Source organism: Rhamphochromis longiceps, linkage group LG3, assembly GCF_057381845.1.
Source record: "Rhamphochromis longiceps isolate RC_006_pf linkage group LG3, R_longiceps_female_GT1.1, whole genome shotgun sequence".
Lineage (NCBI taxonomy): Eukaryota > Metazoa > Chordata > Actinopteri > Cichliformes > Cichlidae > Rhamphochromis > Rhamphochromis longiceps.
In genome coordinates this window covers 27098035-27119861 of record NC_140559.1, presented here as the reverse complement: position 1 = coordinate 27119861, position 21827 = coordinate 27098035, and the positions used below count along the sequence as shown (strand labels likewise).

General features: G+C 38.6%; 2 protein-coding genes across 2 annotated transcripts in view; one reads left to right on the top strand and one right to left on the bottom strand.

Moving 5' to 3' along the window:
- LOC146673743 (uncharacterized) overlaps positions 1-12290 on the bottom strand; it is an 88269-nt gene extending 75979 nt beyond the window's left edge. The window contains exons 1-6 of the mRNA XM_085401009.1: positions 12167-12290; positions 2997-3090; positions 2346-2687; positions 1917-2210; positions 1692-1817; positions 1510-1604 (exon numbers count right to left, since the gene is read on the bottom strand). Of these exons, the coding sequence (XP_085257135.1) occupies positions 1510-1604; positions 1692-1817; positions 1917-2210; positions 2346-2687; positions 2997-3084 (945 nt within the window). The 5' untranslated portion in view covers positions 3085-3090; positions 12167-12290. The remainder of the gene's footprint in view (positions 1-1509; positions 1605-1691; positions 1818-1916; positions 2211-2345; positions 2688-2996; positions 3091-12166) is intronic.
- Positions 12291-17698: 5408 nt separating this feature from the next.
- LOC146673742 (low affinity immunoglobulin gamma Fc region receptor II-like) lies at positions 17699-21159 on the top strand. Its single transcript, XM_085401007.1, has 4 exons — positions 17699-17762; positions 19426-19680; positions 20115-20360; positions 20534-21159. Exons 1-4 carry the CDS (start codon positions 17699-17701, stop codon positions 20668-20670), a joined length of 702 nt encoding a protein of 233 aa, XP_085257133.1. The 3' UTR covers positions 20671-21159.
- Positions 21160-21827: the final 668 nt, after the last annotated feature.

Sequence of the window (21827 nt, the reverse complement as noted above, 5' to 3'; positions counted from 1 at the left end):
ACACAGGAAACCATAACTATGACTACAAGGACTGGCTGTGACAACATGGAGGGTGGGAACACAGACGACGCGACACAGACTGTATGAAACACAGAGACTAAATACACATGAGGGATGATCAGGGGAAGTGGCCACACATGGGAGCACAGCTGACACACATGAACCTAACGACAGGACAGGAGAAGTGAAACTGAATACACTGACAATGAATACAGACTTACAAAGTAAAACAGGAAACATGGAGATTAGACATGACAAGAACTAAACATAACCACGCAGACATGACACATGAACCAGGCGGACTTAGTACAGGGGAGATGACATAAACAACTAAGGAACAAAACTAAACTGCAATCTGGAAATTAACTAGGTGAACTAAGCTAGGTGCAAATGAATACAAAAGATACATGAAACTCAAATACTGGGTCGCTCGACCCAGGACCATGACACCGCATTTTGGGGTTTGTTATGGAGTAATACAAAACTAATATAACACACAGTGTAATGGATTACTTACTGCGGGTAATAAATAATGTAACACATTAGTTTAAAGTGTAATGTGAATTACAAAATGAGCGCAACACTGATTAAAGCTACAGTTAATAAATATGAGATAAAACGCAATCATGAGGTAGTGTCAATGGAAAATTGTACTGAGTAGTCAGTATAAGCTTTTAGTGATATAAGTTTATTGATGATAGAATACTGCATGATGGCCTTTTCCTTGTTCAGAACTGATTGTTCTTTATGAAACGTGTTCTGATATTTGTATCTGAATCTTTCCACAGCGATAGTAAGAAGTTGAACAAGCAGTTCTGACCTCGCACACACACACACATGCTCATGTCACTGAACGAATGTATTCATTTCGCTTGTATAAATAAAGAACGCAGACGGTGACAGAGCGCAAGTCTGTGAGTGTCTCTTACGTGTAGGAGCGCTCTGTCACTTGTCCTCGCGAGTAAAGACAACTGCAGTGTTTGTGTTTTCTAACTCAAGTGTCTCAGCTGAAGAACTGCGGGGTGACTTTAAGAAATCCCCTGTGAGGTAGAAAAACTTGTTTTTCATTGCTGGGTTGTATTTTTAAATCAATATGTTTCTTTTATGTATGAGCACACCTACTGTCTCTGTTGGTGATGTGTGAAGTCCAGGAAAAGCTTGATTATATAAAATAATTTCATCAGTAGCAACATTTTTACCAAAACAGAGACTGGTGTGACATTACTGAAGTAGTAATCTAATAATGATGAATGAAATCACACTGATGTTTTCACATTGTTTCTGCTTCATTCCTTTAACATCAATAGAGAGTTCTTTCTACTCAACCTTAGTAAATGCCCATAATGCACATGATGTCTGTGTGGTAACCGTGTGCAGTTTTTTTTTTTCTTTTTTCTGTTAAGCATTATTTCAGATAGTTTTATTTTGAAATTAGGATTAATATTCCATTTCATTTCTGAAAAACAATGAACATCTTGATATTTAACTTGTTCGTGTTTATCCACTCACGAATGAAGTCTTATTCTTAGTTTTGGGAGAAGAGCCTCTCAGAGGAACTTCAGCACCTCCCACATCAGTCTGATCCTCTGGGCTTCTGTTGTTCTCTTTTTGAAATTAAAAATAAATGAGAAGGAATGAAAATGAAAACATTGATTTATAGTAGAGGTAGGAAAAATTTATCAGTGACTCACTGTGTTTCTTCATTCTACATAAAAGGACAGCAGCTGATGAAATTAACAGCATGATGCAAAGAGCCAAACAAACAGCCAAACCGATGATGACAGAGGGAGAACTGGATGGGACCTCAAAGAAATCCTCTGAAATGGTAAAAAAAACAAAAAACAAATAAACTAGAAATCTGGACTTCATATGTTCAAAAAGTGTTTCTATCATGAATGCAATAATATAATTTGAACCTGGAACATGTATGTGTGTCTCTCTGTTCTGGCTGATTTTCTTCTGTTGGACTCTGCAGGTGATGTTGTTGCTGTGTCTCTTCTCCACAGTCACTCTGCTGCTGACAGTATAGAGGTCATCAGGACCTCTGAGGGTCTCTGTAGGTCCAGCAGAGAGGAGGTTTCCCTCCCCGTCCAACCACAGCAGCTCAGGCTCTGGATACCAGCCTGCAGACTCACACTGTAACACCACTCCTCCTCTGTTTTTGTCAATCCCTGATAAACTGATGACAGGTGAGGTGGCAGCATCTGATGCTGAGCAAAGAGTTTACAAAAGATGTTAGTGGGTGAAAAAACTCCTAATATGGACAGTAATTCACAATCATTAAATTATTAATATTACAAAATTCTGATGCATTTAGCGTGTTCTCTTTTCTGAAGTCTACTTACCAACCACAAGCTTAACAAAAGATTTTTTCTCCATTAAAGGAATGCTGCATTCATATGTTCCTTCATCAGAGAGTTTTACTCTGGAGAGTTTCAGTGAAATGTTTCCATGCTTCAGTTCATTGATGAACAGTGATGATCTTCCCCTGTATGAAGGATTTCTTGTATTCACCAGATCCTGACCGGATCGCCACACATGGACAAATCTTGGGTTCAAGTCAGATCGTGTCCACTCCAATATCTCAGCTGTCACATCCTCTGCAGGCTCCACGTGACATGGTAAAATAACATCATCATCAACTAATGCAACTACTGGTTGATGTGGACCAACCACCTGAGACTCCGCTGTAGACAGGAGGAAAAGACAAAGAACGAAAGAAAAAAAGAAAGATAGATGTGTTTTTTCATTTCTGCAGCAGGTGTGAATGTATATATATAGTTAAAGATGACACTCAGAGCATTATTTTTCTTTCTCGTTTTAAAAATTTTGATGAAGAAACCTGTTTCACTAAATAATTAAATAAACACTTGCGGGCAGGCAACAAATCATAAAAATCAAACTATTAACTACTGTTTGTACCAAATGTAACATATTTACTATTTTATTTATATGCACTGTAATAAAAAATATTACGCATGTAACATCAAACTTACCTCGATTTAAGTGTATTAGAAGATGGAAAATGAAAATACTGAAGACTTTGGCTGGAGAAAGGGAGAGTCCATCTTTCTGTGGAAGCATCCTTCTCTGAAAATACATCAAAATAAATACAAGTGTGGCCACAAGAGGTCATTAAAATCAACTTATTCAAGACTAAAAACATATTTTACATGTTACATGTTTTAATATGTCAAGTACTGTCATGAGGCCTTCAACATGCACTTAGCACTATAACTTTCCATTAACTCCAGAGTTAAGGCACCAGACATTTTGTTACTGATTAAAGTGAACACATTACTTCACATTACTTCACATTAGTGCTAAATTGCAGCCTAGAGAATAACTTTTGGTCAGTGTCATCTTTAGCTTTGAGATGAACTCTGTCTGCTGCTGATTGTTTTGATTGTGTAATGGGCCTCAAAGAAAGCTTAGCTATCAGATAATAAGGTTTCATAAATAGGTACTGTATTGATCCACAAGGGAAATTGGTTTGTTACAGCAGCAGGGTAAAGAATAAAAATAGTGCAATATGCAATAAACAACAAATAAATACAAAGTGATCGGATCAAAATCTGTGTTTATAGATTACAAGTTCAGAGTTGGATAACCATATCTGATGTTTGCACATGTTCTCCTTTATTTCAAAAGATATCCATAATAAAAGTATTTTAAATTTTATTATTTATTGTTTTCCATCTCATAATTTTCTGCACATGGACAAAAGCTGGCCTCACCATAAAATCCATAAAATGGCCATTTATGAAAAGTTGGAATCACAACTGGTAAACTTCAGCCAACAGAGACAGTTTGCTGTGAGTGTAGACTGCAAATTGACTTTTTAGCTGCTTGACTGTGCACAGCTGCTGTAAATCAGTCAAATATAAAATATTTACAATGTTTTAATGCCTTCAGTTTTCTTTACACAAACAGAAGAAAAAATACTTGGAAGAATGACTCTGCACAGACCTCTACAGTATACTTTCACTTTCAAAACTTTCTTTTCTGCTTTCAAATGAAATATTTTAAACCTGTGTCATTCGTTTGTAAAATGTTTAATTACATTTACACGGATTTATTTATGTCAGTGAAATAAATTATACTATAATCAGACTTTATAACTAGACATCAGAAAAGCACGTAGAACTTAAAAATAGACAATTTGAAAGAGACTTACTCGTGGAAAGTTGTGTGAGCCTACAAGGGTGACGTTTGAAAATCATTAACCTGCTGGCCTTAACTTTATTAACTCCAGATCCCTCATATATGCTCAGAGTTATGCAAAAAATAAACCGTGTTAATCAAAGTGTAATGCTCGAAAAATCCATTTAACATCTATTGTTGATCCTGGTTAGTTGTACAGTGTGTCAAATGCTGAACTTTGAGCCTGTATAAAATAATCAAGATGAAACCATATCCGTCTTTGCAGTGTTCAAAAAGGGGAAAGCATTCACATGGTAGGTGTTATCTCAGCTATCATAATGAAGGTGGCAGTAGAGGACTAAATGCACACTGATCAGATACTCAGGTTTACCAATGACCAAATGAATCTTTCTGAAGCTTGTATTGAAAAACGGTTCATTACTGAAAGCTTTTCTAAACAGTCCTCTTTGGTGACATCTGTTGACCAAAAATATGAAGAGCAGCTTGCGTCTACAACTTGAAATAACTGCTTCTTTGTGATTGCCCACTCTACAGAGCTGAGTTGCCAGCTTCTGTTTAATTCCATGTGACATTTTTGTGAACTATCAGGGTACTGTTGTGGTGTTTTGAACATGTATTTTTAGGGGTGAAAATATACATGCTGTGTTTATTTGATTAATAAATGATTTTGATAAATAAATATGTTTAAACATGTGCCGTGCTGTGTTCCCATTTTGCTTGTGACTTTTTTTTTCTTTTTTGTTAATCGATATTAAAATAAAATACATTGTATTGTATATTATTATATATAGTCTTATAATAGGTTGGGAGTATGCTTGCGCTGTGAGGTCTTTGCCTCTGATCATGTAATTAACCATGTTAATTAACAGGTTTGTTTATATATACCGTATTTCCCGGACTACAAAGCGCACCTGAATATTAGCCGCACAAGCTAAAATCAGGGGAAAATCCTGTTTTGTACATACATTAGCCGCACCTGACTAAAAGCCGCAGGTGTTTCAATGTTGACTTATCATATGTAAGAGAATATGCACAAACGGAATTGTCAGGAAAGAGATGGCTGTTTGGAGACACACCCCTTTTATTAATATTTTGAAAAACAAGTTATGGGTACATATTTGCATATTTGTAGTGCTACTTTGAAGTTTTTTTTCGTGCTACTTGTACAGCACTATGTTGCCTGGCGGATGGACATGTGACCAACATACCACTCTTGAACCCCGATACTGTGTGTCTGATCACATGCCCTTCCGCCAGGCAACGTAGTGCCGTACAACAGCGGAACAAACAAAACAAATCGTCTTAGGATATGACAAAAATCATGAACAATCCATAGAAAAGCCGCACCTGACTAAAAGCTGCAGGGTTCAAAGCTTGTGCAAAAAGTAGTGGCTTATAGTCCGACAACTACAGTAATAAAACTCATATGTGTAGTGTATTTTTATGTTTGTTTTAGACCTGTCTTGCATACAGTGCCCTGCAATGATATTCAAGGGATATGCTACTTGTAATCAACTCTTCACATTTGTAAACCTCATTTCAGTTGGGTACATACTATGTTACCTTCAACAGCAACTTAAATAGTTGGATGACCTATTGCAGTGTCTAAGAGTAATTCTGAATCACATATTTTAATATACTGTATGTTTGGACCATAAGGCCACAGGATTATGAGGCGCGCTGTCGATGGATGGCTTTCAACGATCATTAAACATGACTGAGCCGATTATTAGCCCCTCCCTCATTTATCCGCGACACCTTAAAGGCTGGTCCGTGAAAATATTGTCGGGCATAAACCGGTCCGTGGCGCAAAAAAGGTTGGAGACCGCTGATTAAGAGGATCGAAGGAAGCTCGGAAAGCTAAGCAGAAGTTATTTGGAGAGGAGAGAGTGACTGCCATTGGTTGAAAAGAGAGGTAAAAAAAAAACTTCAGTGGTGTTGCACACTATTTTATATTATTTTTTTAAAGTCATTATTCAATACATTGCTATTGTTAACCCTTTAAAGCCGGTCAGAGCAGCACCCTCCGTTTTGTGTAACTGTTTTTAAATCCCTGTAGAACCTGAACCACATAAGCTAGCGCAATAATTTGTTTTGCATATGAAACCTGAGGAGTTGTACTTACATCTCATACCATCAGCTTGTCCTCGGTCACAGTTTCCTTCCACATAAAGCTTTGCAAAAATTGCATAAAAAGCGCTTGCAGCAACAAAAACATAATATTCCAGAAACAGGCTTTGCCGATCTGATCAGCTGTTTGTAACACTTCCCACAGTGAAACAGACATCAGCATGAACTATTGCATGTCCGCCATTTCCTGCCCAAAACCGGAAGTGCTGGAAATAGTTTATTTTGATGCACCTGCTGTTTTCTTTGCAAATTTGCATCATAGGATTGTTTTTTCGTTTTTCCTGCAGTATATAAAAATTGGTGTATCTCCAAAATAAAACTATGAAGACACTCAAAATAAATTTCCTGTTGTTGTAAACAATTTTTTGCAACTTTTTGGTATTTAAAGTTTTGAGGGATAAACCTCTTAAATTTCTCCAAGTAGAAATATATGTAAAAAACAAAAAAAAAAACGATTTTCAATTGTTTTGTAATTTATTGCACTTTTTTGCAATTAATGTAGTTACTATGGACTTAATGCCTACATATTATTAAAATATGGGCTATAACAGTTGTATTGATGTATAGCAACTTGAAATGCTCCCACAAATGGCACTACAACATGTAAAAAAATATAAGCTCTGGCGGATTTGGTTCTATAGTAGGTCTTAAAGGGTTAAATAAATATCGTCAAATAATCGAGATCTCAATTTCAGTGAAAATAATCGTCATTATCATTTTTGCCATAATCGAGCAGCCCTACTAGCAATCACATAGCACATCATTATATACCAGCTAGTCCAACTTCAGTAACCGTACAAAAGTCACTGCTGTCTAGTTTTCTGTCTTCATTTATGTTGTAAGTGATAGCAGAACTGTACGTTTTAATTTCTTCAGAAATCTCAGTCAGAACATGCTATATTGTGTTTAGGTGGAAACTAGCGAGCTAACCTCCTGCTAACTTCTAACTCTGCTAAATTTAATAAATTCTGTTTTCATGGATGCCTGGATGTTAAACTGAATTGTTACAGCTGGAAAAGCAGCAACGCTGATCATTTTATTGAAGATGAAAGAATTTGGACAGTTTTTTAACTCTCAGTGATGCTGCAGTGTTCGTTTGACTTTGGGACCTGAAGCGGACTGAGTTTTGGACCCAGATTACTCAGAGTCCGCCAGGCTCCTGACTATGGTAGCCGTAATGCTCCGACAATCCATCAAGCAGTGTGGCTATGTAGCTTACCAAAGTCGTACTAAAACATTTTTTGACAGATTTTTGAGCGCCATGTACCACATAAAATCAGTTCAAGGTCAGTAAGCACAACCAGAATTCATGTACAAGGCGCACCGGATTATAAAGCGCACTGTCGATTTTTGAGAAAATTAAAGGATTTAATAGTTTTTTAATAGTGTGCCTTATAGTGCGGAAAATACGATAATACACCAATTTAAGGGTTGAGTCTTGAGTTATCAAATCTGAGGTAAAGGCTTAATCATCTTGACCAAATTTTTCAAAATAAGTTGTTTAACAATTTGGGAGGAAGAAGAAGAAACATGCACAACATTGTTTCAGTCTCTTAAGCACAAAGTAGAAGAAGTAGAAATCAACAAACACGTAAAGTAAAGTAGCATTATTCAATAAAGAAAGTGGAAAATCACACTGTCACGACACACACAAGAAGCAAACTGGTAAGAGAGCTCCTTTTACATTAAAATTTTTTTTATTCTACCAGCCCTTTCGTTATCGTGCAGACTCAGCACAGAGCATCATCACTTATCCTAAAGCCAAGAGTGGAAAATAGATTTGTAGTCTTTCACATTAACATACAGTAAAAGCAGCCATCATGTTTAAGCCATGTTCAGAGCGATATGAATCCTACCAAACGCTGCAGTTCATAATAAAATAATTTATGGCTTTCCTCTGCTAATCTAGTAATGCTTAAAATAATTCTGCTGGTGACATGTTCAAAATAGCTTTACCTGAAAAGGGGGAGAGTAAGTTAGAGAGGTTAAAAAACATTTTACAAGGATTCTGATTAATCTGTTAACATCTTGTGCTGTTTCTAATTTTCAGGTGCAGCTATTCTTCATGTGTCTCCTAACAGACTCCAACACTTTCAATATCTAAGTCTTTATCTTTTGATTGTGAGAGCTCTGGTGGTTCTACTGAACTGAGAGGAGTCAGAACCACTGAGGAAAAGTTAGAACATATTAGTACAGTACGTAACAGTAAAAGAACTTTGTCTTCATGCACAATTTTTCAAACTTATGTAACAGACAGCGCAGAGTACTGGTGTGAGGTTAACGGGGGTCAGAAAAGCAGCAGTGTCAACATTATCACAACTGGTAAGTTTATCATGGATGCCCCTGCGGGCGGTTTATCCTTCAAGCTCGGGTCCTCTACCAGAGGCCTGGGAGCTTGAGGGTCCTGTGCAGTATCTTAGCTGTTCCCAGGACTACGCTCTTCTGGACAGAGATCTCCGATGTTGTCTCCAGGATCTGCTGGAGCCACTCGCCTAGCTTGGGAGTCACCGCACCTAGTGCTCTGATTACCACAGGGACCACCGTTACCTTCACCCTCCAAATCCTCTCGAGCTCTTCTCTGAGCCCTTGGTATTTATCCAGCTTCTCGTGTTCCTTCTTCCTGATATTGCTGTCATTCGGAACCGCTACATCGATCACTACGGCCGTCTTCTTCTGTTTGTCTACCACCACTATGTCCGGTTGGTTAGCCACCACCATTTTGTCCGTCTGTATCTGGAAGTCCCACAGGATCTTAGCTCGGTCATTCTCCACCACCCTTGGGGGCATCTCCCATTTTGACCTCGGGACTTCCAGGTTATACTCGGCACAGATGTTTCTGTACACTATGCCGGCCATTTGGTTATGGCGTTCCATGTATGCCCTGCCTGCTAGCATCTTGCACCCTGCTGTTATGTGCTGGATTGTCTCTGGGGCATCTTTACACAGCCTGCACCTGGGGTCTTGCCTGGTGTGATAGACCCCAGCCTCTATGGATCTTGTACTGAGAGCTTGTTCTTGTGCTGCCATGATTAGTGCCTCTGTGCTGTCTTTCAGTCCAGCTTTGTCCAGCCACTGGTAGGATTTCTGGATATCAGCCACCTCCTCTATCTGCCGGTGGTACATACCGTGCAGGGGCCTGTCCTTCCATGATGGTTCCTCGTCTCCCTCCTCTTTCTTGGGTTTCTGCTGCCTGAGGTATTCACTGAGCACTCGGTCAGTTGGGGCCATCTTCCCAATGTATTCTTGGATGTTCGTTGTCTCATCCTGGACTGTGGTGCTGACACTCACCAGTCCCCGGCCCCCTTCCTTCCGCTTAGCGTACAGCCTCAGGGTGCTGGACTTGGGGTGAAACCCTCCATGCATGGTAAGGAGCTTTCTTGTCTTTATGTCAGTGGCTTCTATCTCCTCCTTTGGCCAGCCTATTACCCCAGCAGGGTACCTGATCACGGGCAGGGCGTACGTGTTGATACGTACGTGTTGGTATATACCCATTTCAATTATTTATTTTTACCAGTGAAACCAATATAACATCTCCACATTCACAAATATACATTTCTAACATTCAAAAACAAAACAAAAACAAATCAGTGACCAATATAGCCACCTTTCTTTGCAAGGACACTCAGAAGCCTGCCATCCATGGATTCTATCAGTGTTTTGATCTGTTCACCATCAACATTGCGTGCAGCAGCAACCACAGCCTCCCAGACACTGTTCAGAGAGGTGTACTGTATTCCCTCCTTGTAAATCTCACATTTGATGATGGACCACAGGTTCTCAATGGGGTTCAGATCAGGTGAACAAGGTGGCCATGCCATTAGTTTTTCTTCTTTTATACCCTTTCTTGCCAGCCACGCTGTGGAGTACTTGGACGCGTGTGATGGAGCATTGTCCTGCATGAAAATCATGTTTTTCTTGAAGGATGCAGACTTCTTCCTGTACCACTGCTTGAAGAAGGTGTCTTCCAGAAACTGGCAGTAGGACTGGGAGTTGAGCTTGACTCCATCCTCAACCCGAAAAGGCCCCACAAGCTCATCTTTGATGATACCAGCCCAAACCAGTACTCCACCTCCACCTTGCTGGCGTCTGAGTTGGACTGGAGCTCTCTGCCCTTCACCAATCCAGCCACGGGCCCATCCATCTGGCCCATCAAGACTCACTCTCATTTCATCAGTCCATAAAACCTTAGAAAAATCAGTCTTGAGATATTTCTTGGCCCAGTCTTGACGTTTCAGCTTGTGTGTCTTGTTCAGTGGTGGTCGTCTTTCAGCCTTTCTTACCTTGGCCATGTCTCTGAGTATTGCACACCTTGTGCTTTTGGGCACTCCAGTGATGTTGCAGCTCTGAAATATGGCCAAACTGGTGGCAAGTGGCATCCTGGCAGCTGCACGCCTGACTTTTCTCAGTTCATGGGCAATTATTTTGCGCCTTGGTTTTTCCACACACTTCTTGCAACCCTGTTGACTATTTTGAATGAAACGCTTGATTGTTCGATGATCACGCTTCAGAAGCTTTGCAATTTTGAGACTGCTGCGTCCCTCTGCAAGATATCTCACTATTTTTGACTTTTCTGAGCCTGTCAAGTCCTTCTTTTGACCCATTTTGCCAAAGGAAAGGAAGTTGCCTAATAATTGTGCACACCTGATATAGGGCGTTGATGTCATTAGACCACACCCCTTCGCATTACAGAGATGCACATCACCTAATATGCTTAATTGGTAGTAGGCTTTCGAGCCTATACAGCTTGGAGTAAGACAACATGCATGAAGAGGATGATGTGGACAAAATACTCATTTGCCTAATAATTCTGCACTCTCTGTATATGAGACAAATGGATTCAGAGAGCTCGTTACTACCCACCTCTGCGTTTCACATAGGTATACATGTGGACAAAGAATACCTTGTCTGTGTGTCATATATATATATATATATATATATATATATATATATATATATATATATATATATATATATATATATATATATATATATATATACACTACCAGACTATACAGCAATGACATTGGAATGTCGTTCGGACTGTTAGTCCTTATGTTAAATTAACCTGCTCCATAGCAGTGTAACTTAAGTAGTGTCTGTTGCTCCAAGTATATTCCGGACCCTTCTTGGACCTCTCCTCACCCGGACCCCTTGGACACCCTCATCGCATGCCACTTTCAGGTGCTACACATAAGCCATATCCATCATAGTCGAATCCACCGACAGAGATTCACTAGACTGCCACTGACTGCCAGTCTCTTCTCGTAATAGTGACTCTGTGTACCTCCACCCAGGCCACTGCCCCTTTTCCTTCCCAGGATCCAGTCAAGAAATCTAGCATCCAGTCATAGCGCACAGTCTGAGCTTCATGTTCATAGCCTTCACAGTTCATAGGCTACATTTTTTCCTGCTCTGTAATTAAATTAAGCGTCACGCCAGCTTTCCCTCTTTGTTTGCATTTGAGTCCACACTCACCGCCTGGCCCTCTCGGCCGTAACAAGCACATAACTAAAACTGAAAGCTCAGAGTTTCTTTTAAGTCACCTCGATGAGAAAAAGTCCTGCTTTAAGTGCAGGTCTCTGATTCCAAGAACAGTTCTTTATAAACATAAATACAGCTTTTTTCATACTTTGCTGCTACAGTTCGAGCTTTGTGGGAGCTTTTAACAACTGACAGACATTTGTCATCTTGTATGTGCTCACAGTTTCACAGAGAAACAACACTCTGACTTTATTCAGAGTTTATTCAGTAACTTGTAGAAAGAAATCCCTTTGTTGTTGTTTTTTACCACAAATTGTAGTGTAAGCTTCTTTTTTGTTTGTTCTCTGACTGAAAAACAACCCCCAAAACAAACAAATAAAAGAAGACTTACCACAGATAGACCCCAGACTATCACACAGTAATCCAAACTGTCAAAGTGAAACGAGTCACTGGAGCCGAGCAGGAAAGAAAAACTCAGTATTAATGAGTCACTGCAAAACAGACAATCCGGTCGGATCGGTTTCTAACGTTCACTGCTGCACATTCCTTGGTATATCAGATAAACACTGAGCATGACGAACACAGAGATGGTTTCACTTTAACACATTGTCAATGGAAAATTGTACTTAGTAGTCAGTATAATCTTTTAGTGATATAAGTTCGCATATGGTAGAATACTGCATGTAGTTATTTGTATTAGGTAATATTTAACCATGTATGCTTAGAGGCATATAATCAATTGTGTAGTGACAGGATGTGTGATCTCTAGCAGGCTGCAAAAGGCTTGGTGTGCACTCCAGGAATGCACCCCCACGTCCTGGGAGCATGAGAGAGGTCGTACTTTGTTTTATTGTTTTAACGTAGCTATGTCTGTTTTAGTTTAAGTGCTTCTTTACATATAGATGAACTGCTGGAATTCCTCACCATGTTATAGAGGGTGAAACATCTAGGGTGAGGGGGAGACTACCCTCTTCCTGACCAAGGATGTTTCCTTTTGTGTTTTCATGTTATATGACCCTTTGATCAGCAGGACCACACACACACACACCCACTGAAGTATAAATAAAGACCGGGGCAGTTTCTTAGCGCGAGCCTCAGTGCTGGAGGCTGCCCTTGTTAGCAAGAAGTTCTGTGTGTTTCTCTTCTCTGAGTCTTTACTGAAGAAGTGTTTTAGAGTATATTTCTTAACACACACACTGCATCAGATCAGTACAGATCATGTGTAAAGAGGAGCTCAAAATGGTTTCAGCAGTTTCTTATTAGCTTCAACAAAGAGCTCATGTTTTTGGTAGGATTTGCATTTCATTCTGTCTGTAAACACAACAGCTCTAAAAGTTTTCGTATTCTCATAAAACTCTGTAGTTTGTAGAGCAGGATCATGTTATAACAATCCATTAAAATCTGGCTTAAATTCACCGAGGTCTTCAAGGGAGACTTTATGATTTGTTTGTGGAAAACTGACAAAAATCCTTAAAGCTTAGAAACTATGGTTCTTAAAAGTGTGCTGGGTAATGTCAACATTTTCAAAACATAAACGTTTTAAAAAAAACATATCAGATTTGACCTTTGACCTCTCCCTAAATCCAACAGATCAACCTGAAAGTCAAAATAACGATAATGCTATATAGAGCCGATTATATGTCATCATTGGTATACAAATACAGGCCATTTACCATTGGTACTGAAAGCATGTAGGGAATGATACATGGGGATTGTCAATATCAAGTTACTTTGGACCTCTGATGTCTTCTTTAGGGTCAAATAAAGTCAAACTTTCATAAGATGTACTTCATCTATGCTTCAAATTCTGCTGCCTTTATATTGGTGAAATGTTTCGTGCTTTTGTTTTGTGCATTGCAGTAACCGGTTACAACACTTAAATAAAAAACAGTACATGTACAATGTTCCTGAACGTTTTTTGAGATAAATTGTTTTTTATCAAAACCTTTTTTTTCACTTGATGTTTGTTTTTTGTTTTTTTTTTTATATGAATTTCACTAAAAACCAAATCAGTGCCTCACATATACTATATCCACATAAGTGGAAAATAATCATACTCAAAAATATGTCACGTATGTAAGATTAGTTTTAAAACACTTAAAAATTCACTCATCCATCTTTTGCAAACAGTTTGTTTGGCGCCCTCTGCAGGCCTGGAGGACATTTACAGTAAGAACTTTTATTCTTTGACGGAGGTCTCGGGTAGAAAAGGACAAGGTAGGAAGTGGGGTGAGAATGAAAGTTTGTAACAGGGATTCCAGTGGATAAGGATCTTGAAAAACTAAAACGGAGCATTCAAGGTTTGGAAGTGAGTCGAGTTAAAAGACTATTAAGATCAGTCAGTGGGGAAAGAGTTGATAGAGTTGATGATATTGAAGTTTCAAGATCTTACCCTCCAGAAAAAGTCAAAATAGGATGCTATGTGTTTCATAGTTAGACCATATATCCGTCCCCCTCTTAGATGCTACAAATGTCAGCAATATGGGCATCTAGCAGCAGATGCAGAGGACAGCAAAGGTGTCCTAGGTGTGGGGATAACCATAGGTATGAGGAATATGGGGACAATGCGCAAGATAAATGTTGTAAGTGTGGGGAGAGCACAGGGTGACATGTGTGGGATGTGACGCTAGGAAGAAGACCATTGAGGTTGAGCAGGTTAAAGCAGGTAATAACATGGACTATTCGGAAGCTGTTAAACTGTGTTTCATTGTTCTTGTAACAGTTAGAATAAAGATCTATTCTAAAAGGGTGCAAGTACAGAAAGGAAAAACTGAGATAGGAAGGGTTCAACAGGTATCATCGTCAGGTTTGACTCAGGTAGAGAGAACAGGTATTGCAATCACAGAGGAAAAGATAATGTTATTCAATGAATAAGTATCAGTTGTGCAGATCAAGTAAAATACAAGACAGAAAAAATCAAAATGAGTGTGAGCAGAGAAGTGTTTTGGTATGAGAGAAATTTCATAGGAACATATACACAATAGACCAGGGGAGATGGGAAGCCAGGAACATCAGGAGAGAAGATAATGTGATCATTTTGAAATAGAATTCCAGAAGTTTATTAGCAAATGGACAAGAGTTTAAAGGATTCATAAAAAATCTAATAAGACACCTGATATAATTTGTATCCAGTAAACATGGCACAAATCAAATTTAGATTGTAATTTGATTTAATTTGTATTCAAAGTTTATAGCAGTATACATAGAGTTTGGAACGAAGGTAAAGGAGGAAGATGTGTAATTTTTGTAAAATAAAGTATTCAGTATAGAACTCTAGCAAAAGGTATGCAGTTGGAATATATTATGATTGAAACATGGACAAAGAAAGGAAGTGTTAAAGTTGGATACATCCATAAAGTGGTATGTGTGGAGACTTTAATGCTCACAGCACAGTATGGGGGTAATTATAAGGATGAGAATGGAAAATGTAACCGAGGAATTCATGGAAAACTAAAATTACTAGGGGTGCAACGATATTTGTATCGATATTGAACCGTTCGATACAGTGCTTTCGGTTCGGTACGCATATGTATCGAACAATACAACATTTGTAATTTATTTTATCAACTTTCCTTCTGACAATGCTGTCTGTGTTGAGCGCTCAGTGAATCTGCGTTCGACTACTCCGCCTAGGCTGCACTGTCGAGCGCAGATCCACTGAGCGCTCAACACAGACAGCATAGTCAGAAGGAAGAGCGCAGGGCAAGCTAGCGAGACAGAAGTTAAGCTCTCCTTGCAACATGGACCTCCCCCACCCTCATTCAGATCTGGCGTTTGGAACTATTTTGGTTTTCATGTGACGTATGACCCTGAAGGTAAGCGAGTCATGGACTAAAGTAAAACAGTATGTTGGATGTGCCACGCAATGCTCAATTACATGGGTGGGAACTAGTGTGTTAGCGCAGTTACAGTGGGGCAAAAAAGTATTTAGTCAGCCACCAATTGTGCAAGTTCCCCCACTTAAAATGATGACAGAGGTCAGTAATTTGCACCAGAGGTACACTTCAACTGTGAGAGACAGAATGTGAAAAAAAAAATCCATGAATTCACATGGTAGGATTTGTAAAGAATTTATTCGTAAAGAATTTCAGTAAAGAATTAAATAAACACATGCAGGCAGGAAACTAATAAAAGCTCTCCAATAACTCCAGAGTTAAAGCAACAGGTATAAAGTTATCGATTGAAGCAAACCTATTACTTTACATTAGTTCCAAATTGCAGCCTAGAACAAACTTTTGATCAGTGGTATTTCTATTCTTGAAATGACCTCTGTATGACTTTTCATAGACACGTACTGTTTTGATCCACAATAGAATAACTCTGCCCAGACCTCTACAGTATGCTCTAACTTTAAAAACTTTATTTTCTGCTCTCCAGTCAAATATCTAAAATCTCGATGATTCTTTTCTAAAACATTTAATTACATTTAAAAGATTTATGTATGACAGTGAAATAAATTATACTATAATCAGACATCAGAAAAGCATGTAGAACTGTTGTGCTCCTAGCCTAGGCATGTAGAGACGCACATAAGATTTGGGGGGGAGAAGCAAGTACCCGCCCTGGTTCCCAATCCAAACAACCAAACGTGGTTATGAGTTTTAAAAAAAGGTGATTTTATTCAGTGTCAAGAAGCATAGCTCCTGGGTGGACCCAGGCCAAAATAATAAACAAAACCAACTAAGTCCCGCCAGTGAAACACTCACTAAACCCTAAGAAAGAAACAAAACAAACAAATGACAATGACTATCCCTCGCTTCCTAGACCAGAAACAGGAGAAAACAGTTCAAAACAAAAACGCGGCTCACCGCTTCGCTTCAGCCTATGCACACATAAGCACTGGACTCATATCTACACATTTGGCGGCTCTCAGGGAGCACGCTTACACATATACAAAATTACACAAAGAATTTTGAAGCCAGGTCTGAGTCTGCTGTCAACTGGTTCACTCTCGCTCACTTATCTCTCTCCCGGCAGCTGTCAGAGCGGCTTTTTGAACCCAGTCACATGATCCGTGGTCCAATCAGCAGCCCACTGCTCTTCATTGGAGGAAGGACCTGCAGAGATTCTTAAAACACAGTAAAGAAACACAACACAGCAGCTAACACAGATTTCCTATGGCCACAGGCCGTAACAAGAACCTAAAAATAAACAATTTGAAACAGATGAAACTGTGGAAAGTTGTGTGAGACTACAAGGTGTCTGAAAATACTTAACCTGATGGCGTTAACTTACGTTGGCTTATCAACTCCAGATCCATCATATATGCTCAGCTTTATGGAAAAAAAATTCAAAGTTCTTGTTAATCAAAGTATAATGCCGGAAAAATATTAATTTATCAGGTTAACACTCATTGTTGAATCTGGTTAGATCAGGTATACAGTGTGTCAAATGCTGAACTTTGAGCCTGTTATAAAATAATAGAGCTGAAACCATATCTGTCTTTATGGTGTTCAAAAAGGGGGAAACATTCACATGTGATGTGTTATCTCAGCTATCATACTGAAGGTGGCAGCACAGGACTGATCTTTGAAGTACACACTGATTCTCAGGATTGTTTTATATCATCTGTGTGAAATGCACTTCACACACGTACACACACACACACACACAGATTTCTTTATCGCCAGATGCCACGTTTATTTTTAGTTTTCATTTGTTGTGACAGTCCACAGTCTGACAGCTCCGGTCTCAGCTGATTCTCAGCTTCCCCTCTGCTTAAATAATATTACGTACTGGCAATTATAACTAAAACAATTGTTTGTATATCAGATTTCAAACAAAGTATAGGCAACAAAAATATGTCTCTGTCCTGAGACCTAGTGGAGCTCAAAGACAGAGATCTAAAAATTATTTTTATTCATTTGTTGACATAAAACAGCTCATCAACTTCTTCAGGTATCAGTGGTTCAGTGTACGGAGTATGCAGATGGGAGTTGAACAGCTGAGCCTGAAGAAGAGGTTTGATCTGTTTGACCTGGCAGCAGGTCGGCAGATCAGTGATTTCGTAGACTTGCAGTATACGTACAAAGGGTCTGCCTGCACCAATTACACGTTTGCTAAAATAACACAAACACATTCTTTTCTGTTAGAAGTGAAGTGAACTATCTAATACTAGCAAAGTCAAGCAGTTTCTTTTATGTGGACCTCACTACGAGTTTCATTTCCACCCATCTCCCTTTCTTTTTAAACTTAGGCTCCTATTATCACTATTAACAGAAGCATCCTACCATCTTACTGCTCAGCATCAGCTAGCAGCACCTGGACCAAACCAAATCATGAAATAAGGAGGGGGAGGCGGGGTCAGAGTGACTGGATTTATTGTTTGCTGCAAAAAAACAAAACAAAACTAATGCTAGGAAACAAAACTCTTTCTAAGTACCTCGTGAAGCAACAATAAAAAAGACTAATTGAATGTTCACCTGTGTTCTAGATTCCAGTCAGTCACAGGCCCTTAGAATCATCATCACTCAGTGTTTGAATACAAACAAGGCTGAAAAACGGTTATGTTTGATTTGTCATATAGGAAACAGCTAATCACATGTAATAAAAACAATAGAGTATGTGGTTTAAAGAGACTTCACATGTGAGACATTTATAAATACAGTTTATACTTTGAATAAATATAGATGATGCATTCTCAGTCTTTCTTACTCTGACTGAGTGCTCATAGCTGTTTTTACTACAAGTCTCATTGATACAATCACACAGACGTTCATAGAGCATTTGGTGTTTAAGCAGTTTAATATTCACTCACACTCTGGTGGATGCATTTGGGCAACATGGCGTTTAATATCTTTCTTAAGGACACTTTGACGTGCAGACTGCAGTAGAGGTCGATATTAATCTTAAACTGCTGTTTGATCTGCAGATTGAATTTAAAGGAAGCGATAAATACTCAAAACCTAAAACAAAGACACAAATATATTGTAACTCATCTGTATGTAAAGAATAGTTTCAGCTGGACTTGTTTTTGCAGTTCATGGTCAGTATCAAACTTCTAACTGCTCTCTTTGTCCTTTACCTGCTCTCTGGTAGAACCACAGTGAGTCAGGCTTCATGTTATTAAAGTCAAACTGCAGGAAGAGGAAGTTTTCATCTGCAGTACAGAGCAGCTGTATTTCAGGCTCAGACATTCATCTGCAGGACAACATGAAGGTTACAGCTGTCGGCTTCACAATGTGTGAGTTCTCTGGTTTTACATATTTCTGTGTACTTGAATAAAACTTCCACAAATTGTTTTAACAGCATTAACACTGGAAACTTATTCAATTACAGTGTTTCTGTCAATCTGGTCGTTGTCATGTTTGTCAGTATGTTCACAGTTTGCATTAAATAAAACTCACTGAAGGTCTGACAGATTAAAATGTCATCATTTATAAATATTCAGCAGGAGGTCGTGTGCAGAAGATCATTTGTAACTGAGTTTATATTTGCAGTAACAAACTCTTTGGCTGATAATTTCTTTAATTTTTCAGTGTTACTTGTATTTATTCTGCTGGCCGCACATGTTGAAAACAGGGGTAAGCAGCTGAGCAAGTTTCTCTCTTAAATCAGACGATTTTTTCAACAAACCTTTGTTTACTACAAAATTGATTGATTGTTCCTTTACTCTATACAGTAACTTCATTTGATCTCTTTCTGGTTAAGATGCTGTGTTTCGCATCGTCCCAAAAAGACTGCAGTTCTTTGAGCTGGAGTCTGTCTTCTTTCACTGTGAGGGTCTTGATGGAGCTTCTCAGTTAAAAGGGATCAGAAATACTGAGGCCTTCATTTCAGTGTGTGATGAGAGCTCACCAACACTACTGTGTGCGATTCATCGAGCCTATGCAACAGACAGCGGTGAATACTGGTGTGAGACTGGAGCAGGAGAGAAAAGCATCAGTGTCAACATCACCATAACTCGTATGTTTAACACTCGAGTGACCAAAATATTTTATTATGAATAGATGACGTCATTTATAACCTGATGGATTTATGTCATTCAGAAACATTTTATAACATAAAAATGTTCTATTTACATCTATAACTATAGTATTCGGAACTATTATTAGTATTATTTATTATAAACAGCATTTAACTTACTTATTTTAATGAATCATAATGATTCCATTCAAATGTTGCCACAATATTGATGAGTCAAGCCACAGTATTTGTTCAGTCTTATGTACCATTAATAAAAATTAACATTAAAATGAGTGACTAACAATGAGTCCAAAACGTCGTTACCATGGCAGCTGTTAACTTAAAAAATTGTTCCACTTATTATTTCAGTGTTTTGCTTGCTTGGTTTGAAATGTTACAGATTTCTGTATCAGATAAAAAGTCTTTTTTTTCAGCTGGTTCTGTCGTCCTAGAGAGTCCTGCTGTCCCCATCGAGGAGGGAAACAATGTGACTCTGCGCTGCAGGAACAAGACAAAGACTTCAAACCTCACAGCTGATTTCTATAAAGATGGCTTCCTCATCGGGAACAGCTACACAGGAGAGATGAGCATCCACAAAGTTTCCAGGTGTGATGAAGGACTCTACAAGTGTAAGATGTTTGATGCTGGAGAATCACCAGAGAGCTTGTTGACTGTCACAGGTACAAATTCAGTCATTTTAAATCAGAAATTAAGAGCTAGAATAAATGATAATTTTAGAGTGTAGCTAAATATAATTAAGTGGAGACAATCAGTTTTCCCATTCTGTCATTTAAAGGTAAACCTTATTTGTTTTACAGCAGATGTATTTTTATCATTGCAGCACTTCACAGAGAGACCTGCTCATCTTCTTGTTCTGCCGTCCACGTGTTCCTAATGTTGAGGACTATTTTCACCATTGTGATGGTGGTTCTGCTGCTGTTGTTAGTGGGATTACTTCACTTTGGAAAACTCAGTGTTACACAGACATAAATGGTATCTGTATATAAAGATGACTGATGGAGAATGTTCTGGAAGTTTTAACATTTAGATAATAAAACAGTGCAGTAAACTGGACAATTATAAGAGTTACACTATGATGGGTGATTGCAAATATTGTAAAAAATACTTCGACTTCAGTTTTTTTTTTACTATATACTTTTTTCCTTTTTTATTGCTTTGACTTTGTTGGTTGCTGTTAAACTTGTCATGCACAGAAGAGTTTAAAACCACAGGCCTGCTGAGCATGTTTAAAGACCTCTCAGTATCTCAGTTTACTCGACATATAGTTATTTTAGATGCTGCAGACGCTCCAGTAATTTTAGCTTCTTAGATACAAACCGCATGAGAAAATGTTTGTTCACAGTAGAGTTAAAATACGTCAGCGTGATCATTTCAGTGCCAGCTTGTGGCTTAAAAAAAGCCTTGTAGCTGCAAACATGTCAGTGTATCTTCTGCAGCTAAATAATAAGCATGGCAAGAACAAAAACTTATATATATATTAACATATTTTAAAATAAAATGACCCAATAGAGGGGTGTGGATGTCAGTTACTACTTTCATTTCATTCATTCACCTTTAAATTTGTTAACTGTTTTAAAATAATTGACAAAAATATATATATAAAGACAATCCCAGTGTCACCCGGATCAGCCGATCCAAGCCTCACCTGGTTTTCTCCCACGCTGTCGCCCACCTGTAAGGACATCTGCGGCTCTTCACCTGCTGGAAACTGCCCTTAACTACCTGCCCTCGATCCACAGCTCTCCTGCCCCCCCCGCGCTACAAGTAAGGCAAACCCCATTCTCACTGTTTAATCTCTCGTCGTCACAAACCTTGCCATTCACTAATTCCACTCTCTCTCCCATTTCAGGCACTTTGCCCCGTGAAACTCCCGCCGTGAACTTTCACTACTTTGTCGCAAATAAACTCACTGCAAACTTGTGGCTGTTGAGCATAGTGTCTGCTTTTGGGTCCATTTATGTGACACCCAGTGAAAATATCATCTATGAAAAAAGAAAGAAACAAAATATATGTTTACATACAGAAAAAGAAAAATGTGAAACATGTTTTGGAACTTAAAAAATTTAATATTAAAAGATCAAGATTGTTTTTTCCATTTCTTACTTCACTTAACTTCATTTTTTTTA

What these genes read in the sequence shown, in the direction of transcription:
- LOC146673742 (XM_085401007.1), top strand. Translation starts at nt 17,699, where the DNA reads ATGCAGATGGGAGTTGAACAGCTGAGCCTGAAGAAGAGGTTTGATCTG. An exon ending in TCTGTTTGACCTGGCAGCAG is followed by an intron (nt 17,763 to 19,425) that starts GTCGGCAGATCA and finishes TTTCTGGTTAAG; the next exon opens with ATGCTGTGTTTCGCATCGTC. An exon ending in GAGCTTGTTGACTGTCACAG is followed by an intron (nt 20,361 to 20,533) that starts GTACAAATTCAG and finishes CACTTCACAGAG; the next exon opens with AGACCTGCTCATCTTCTTGT.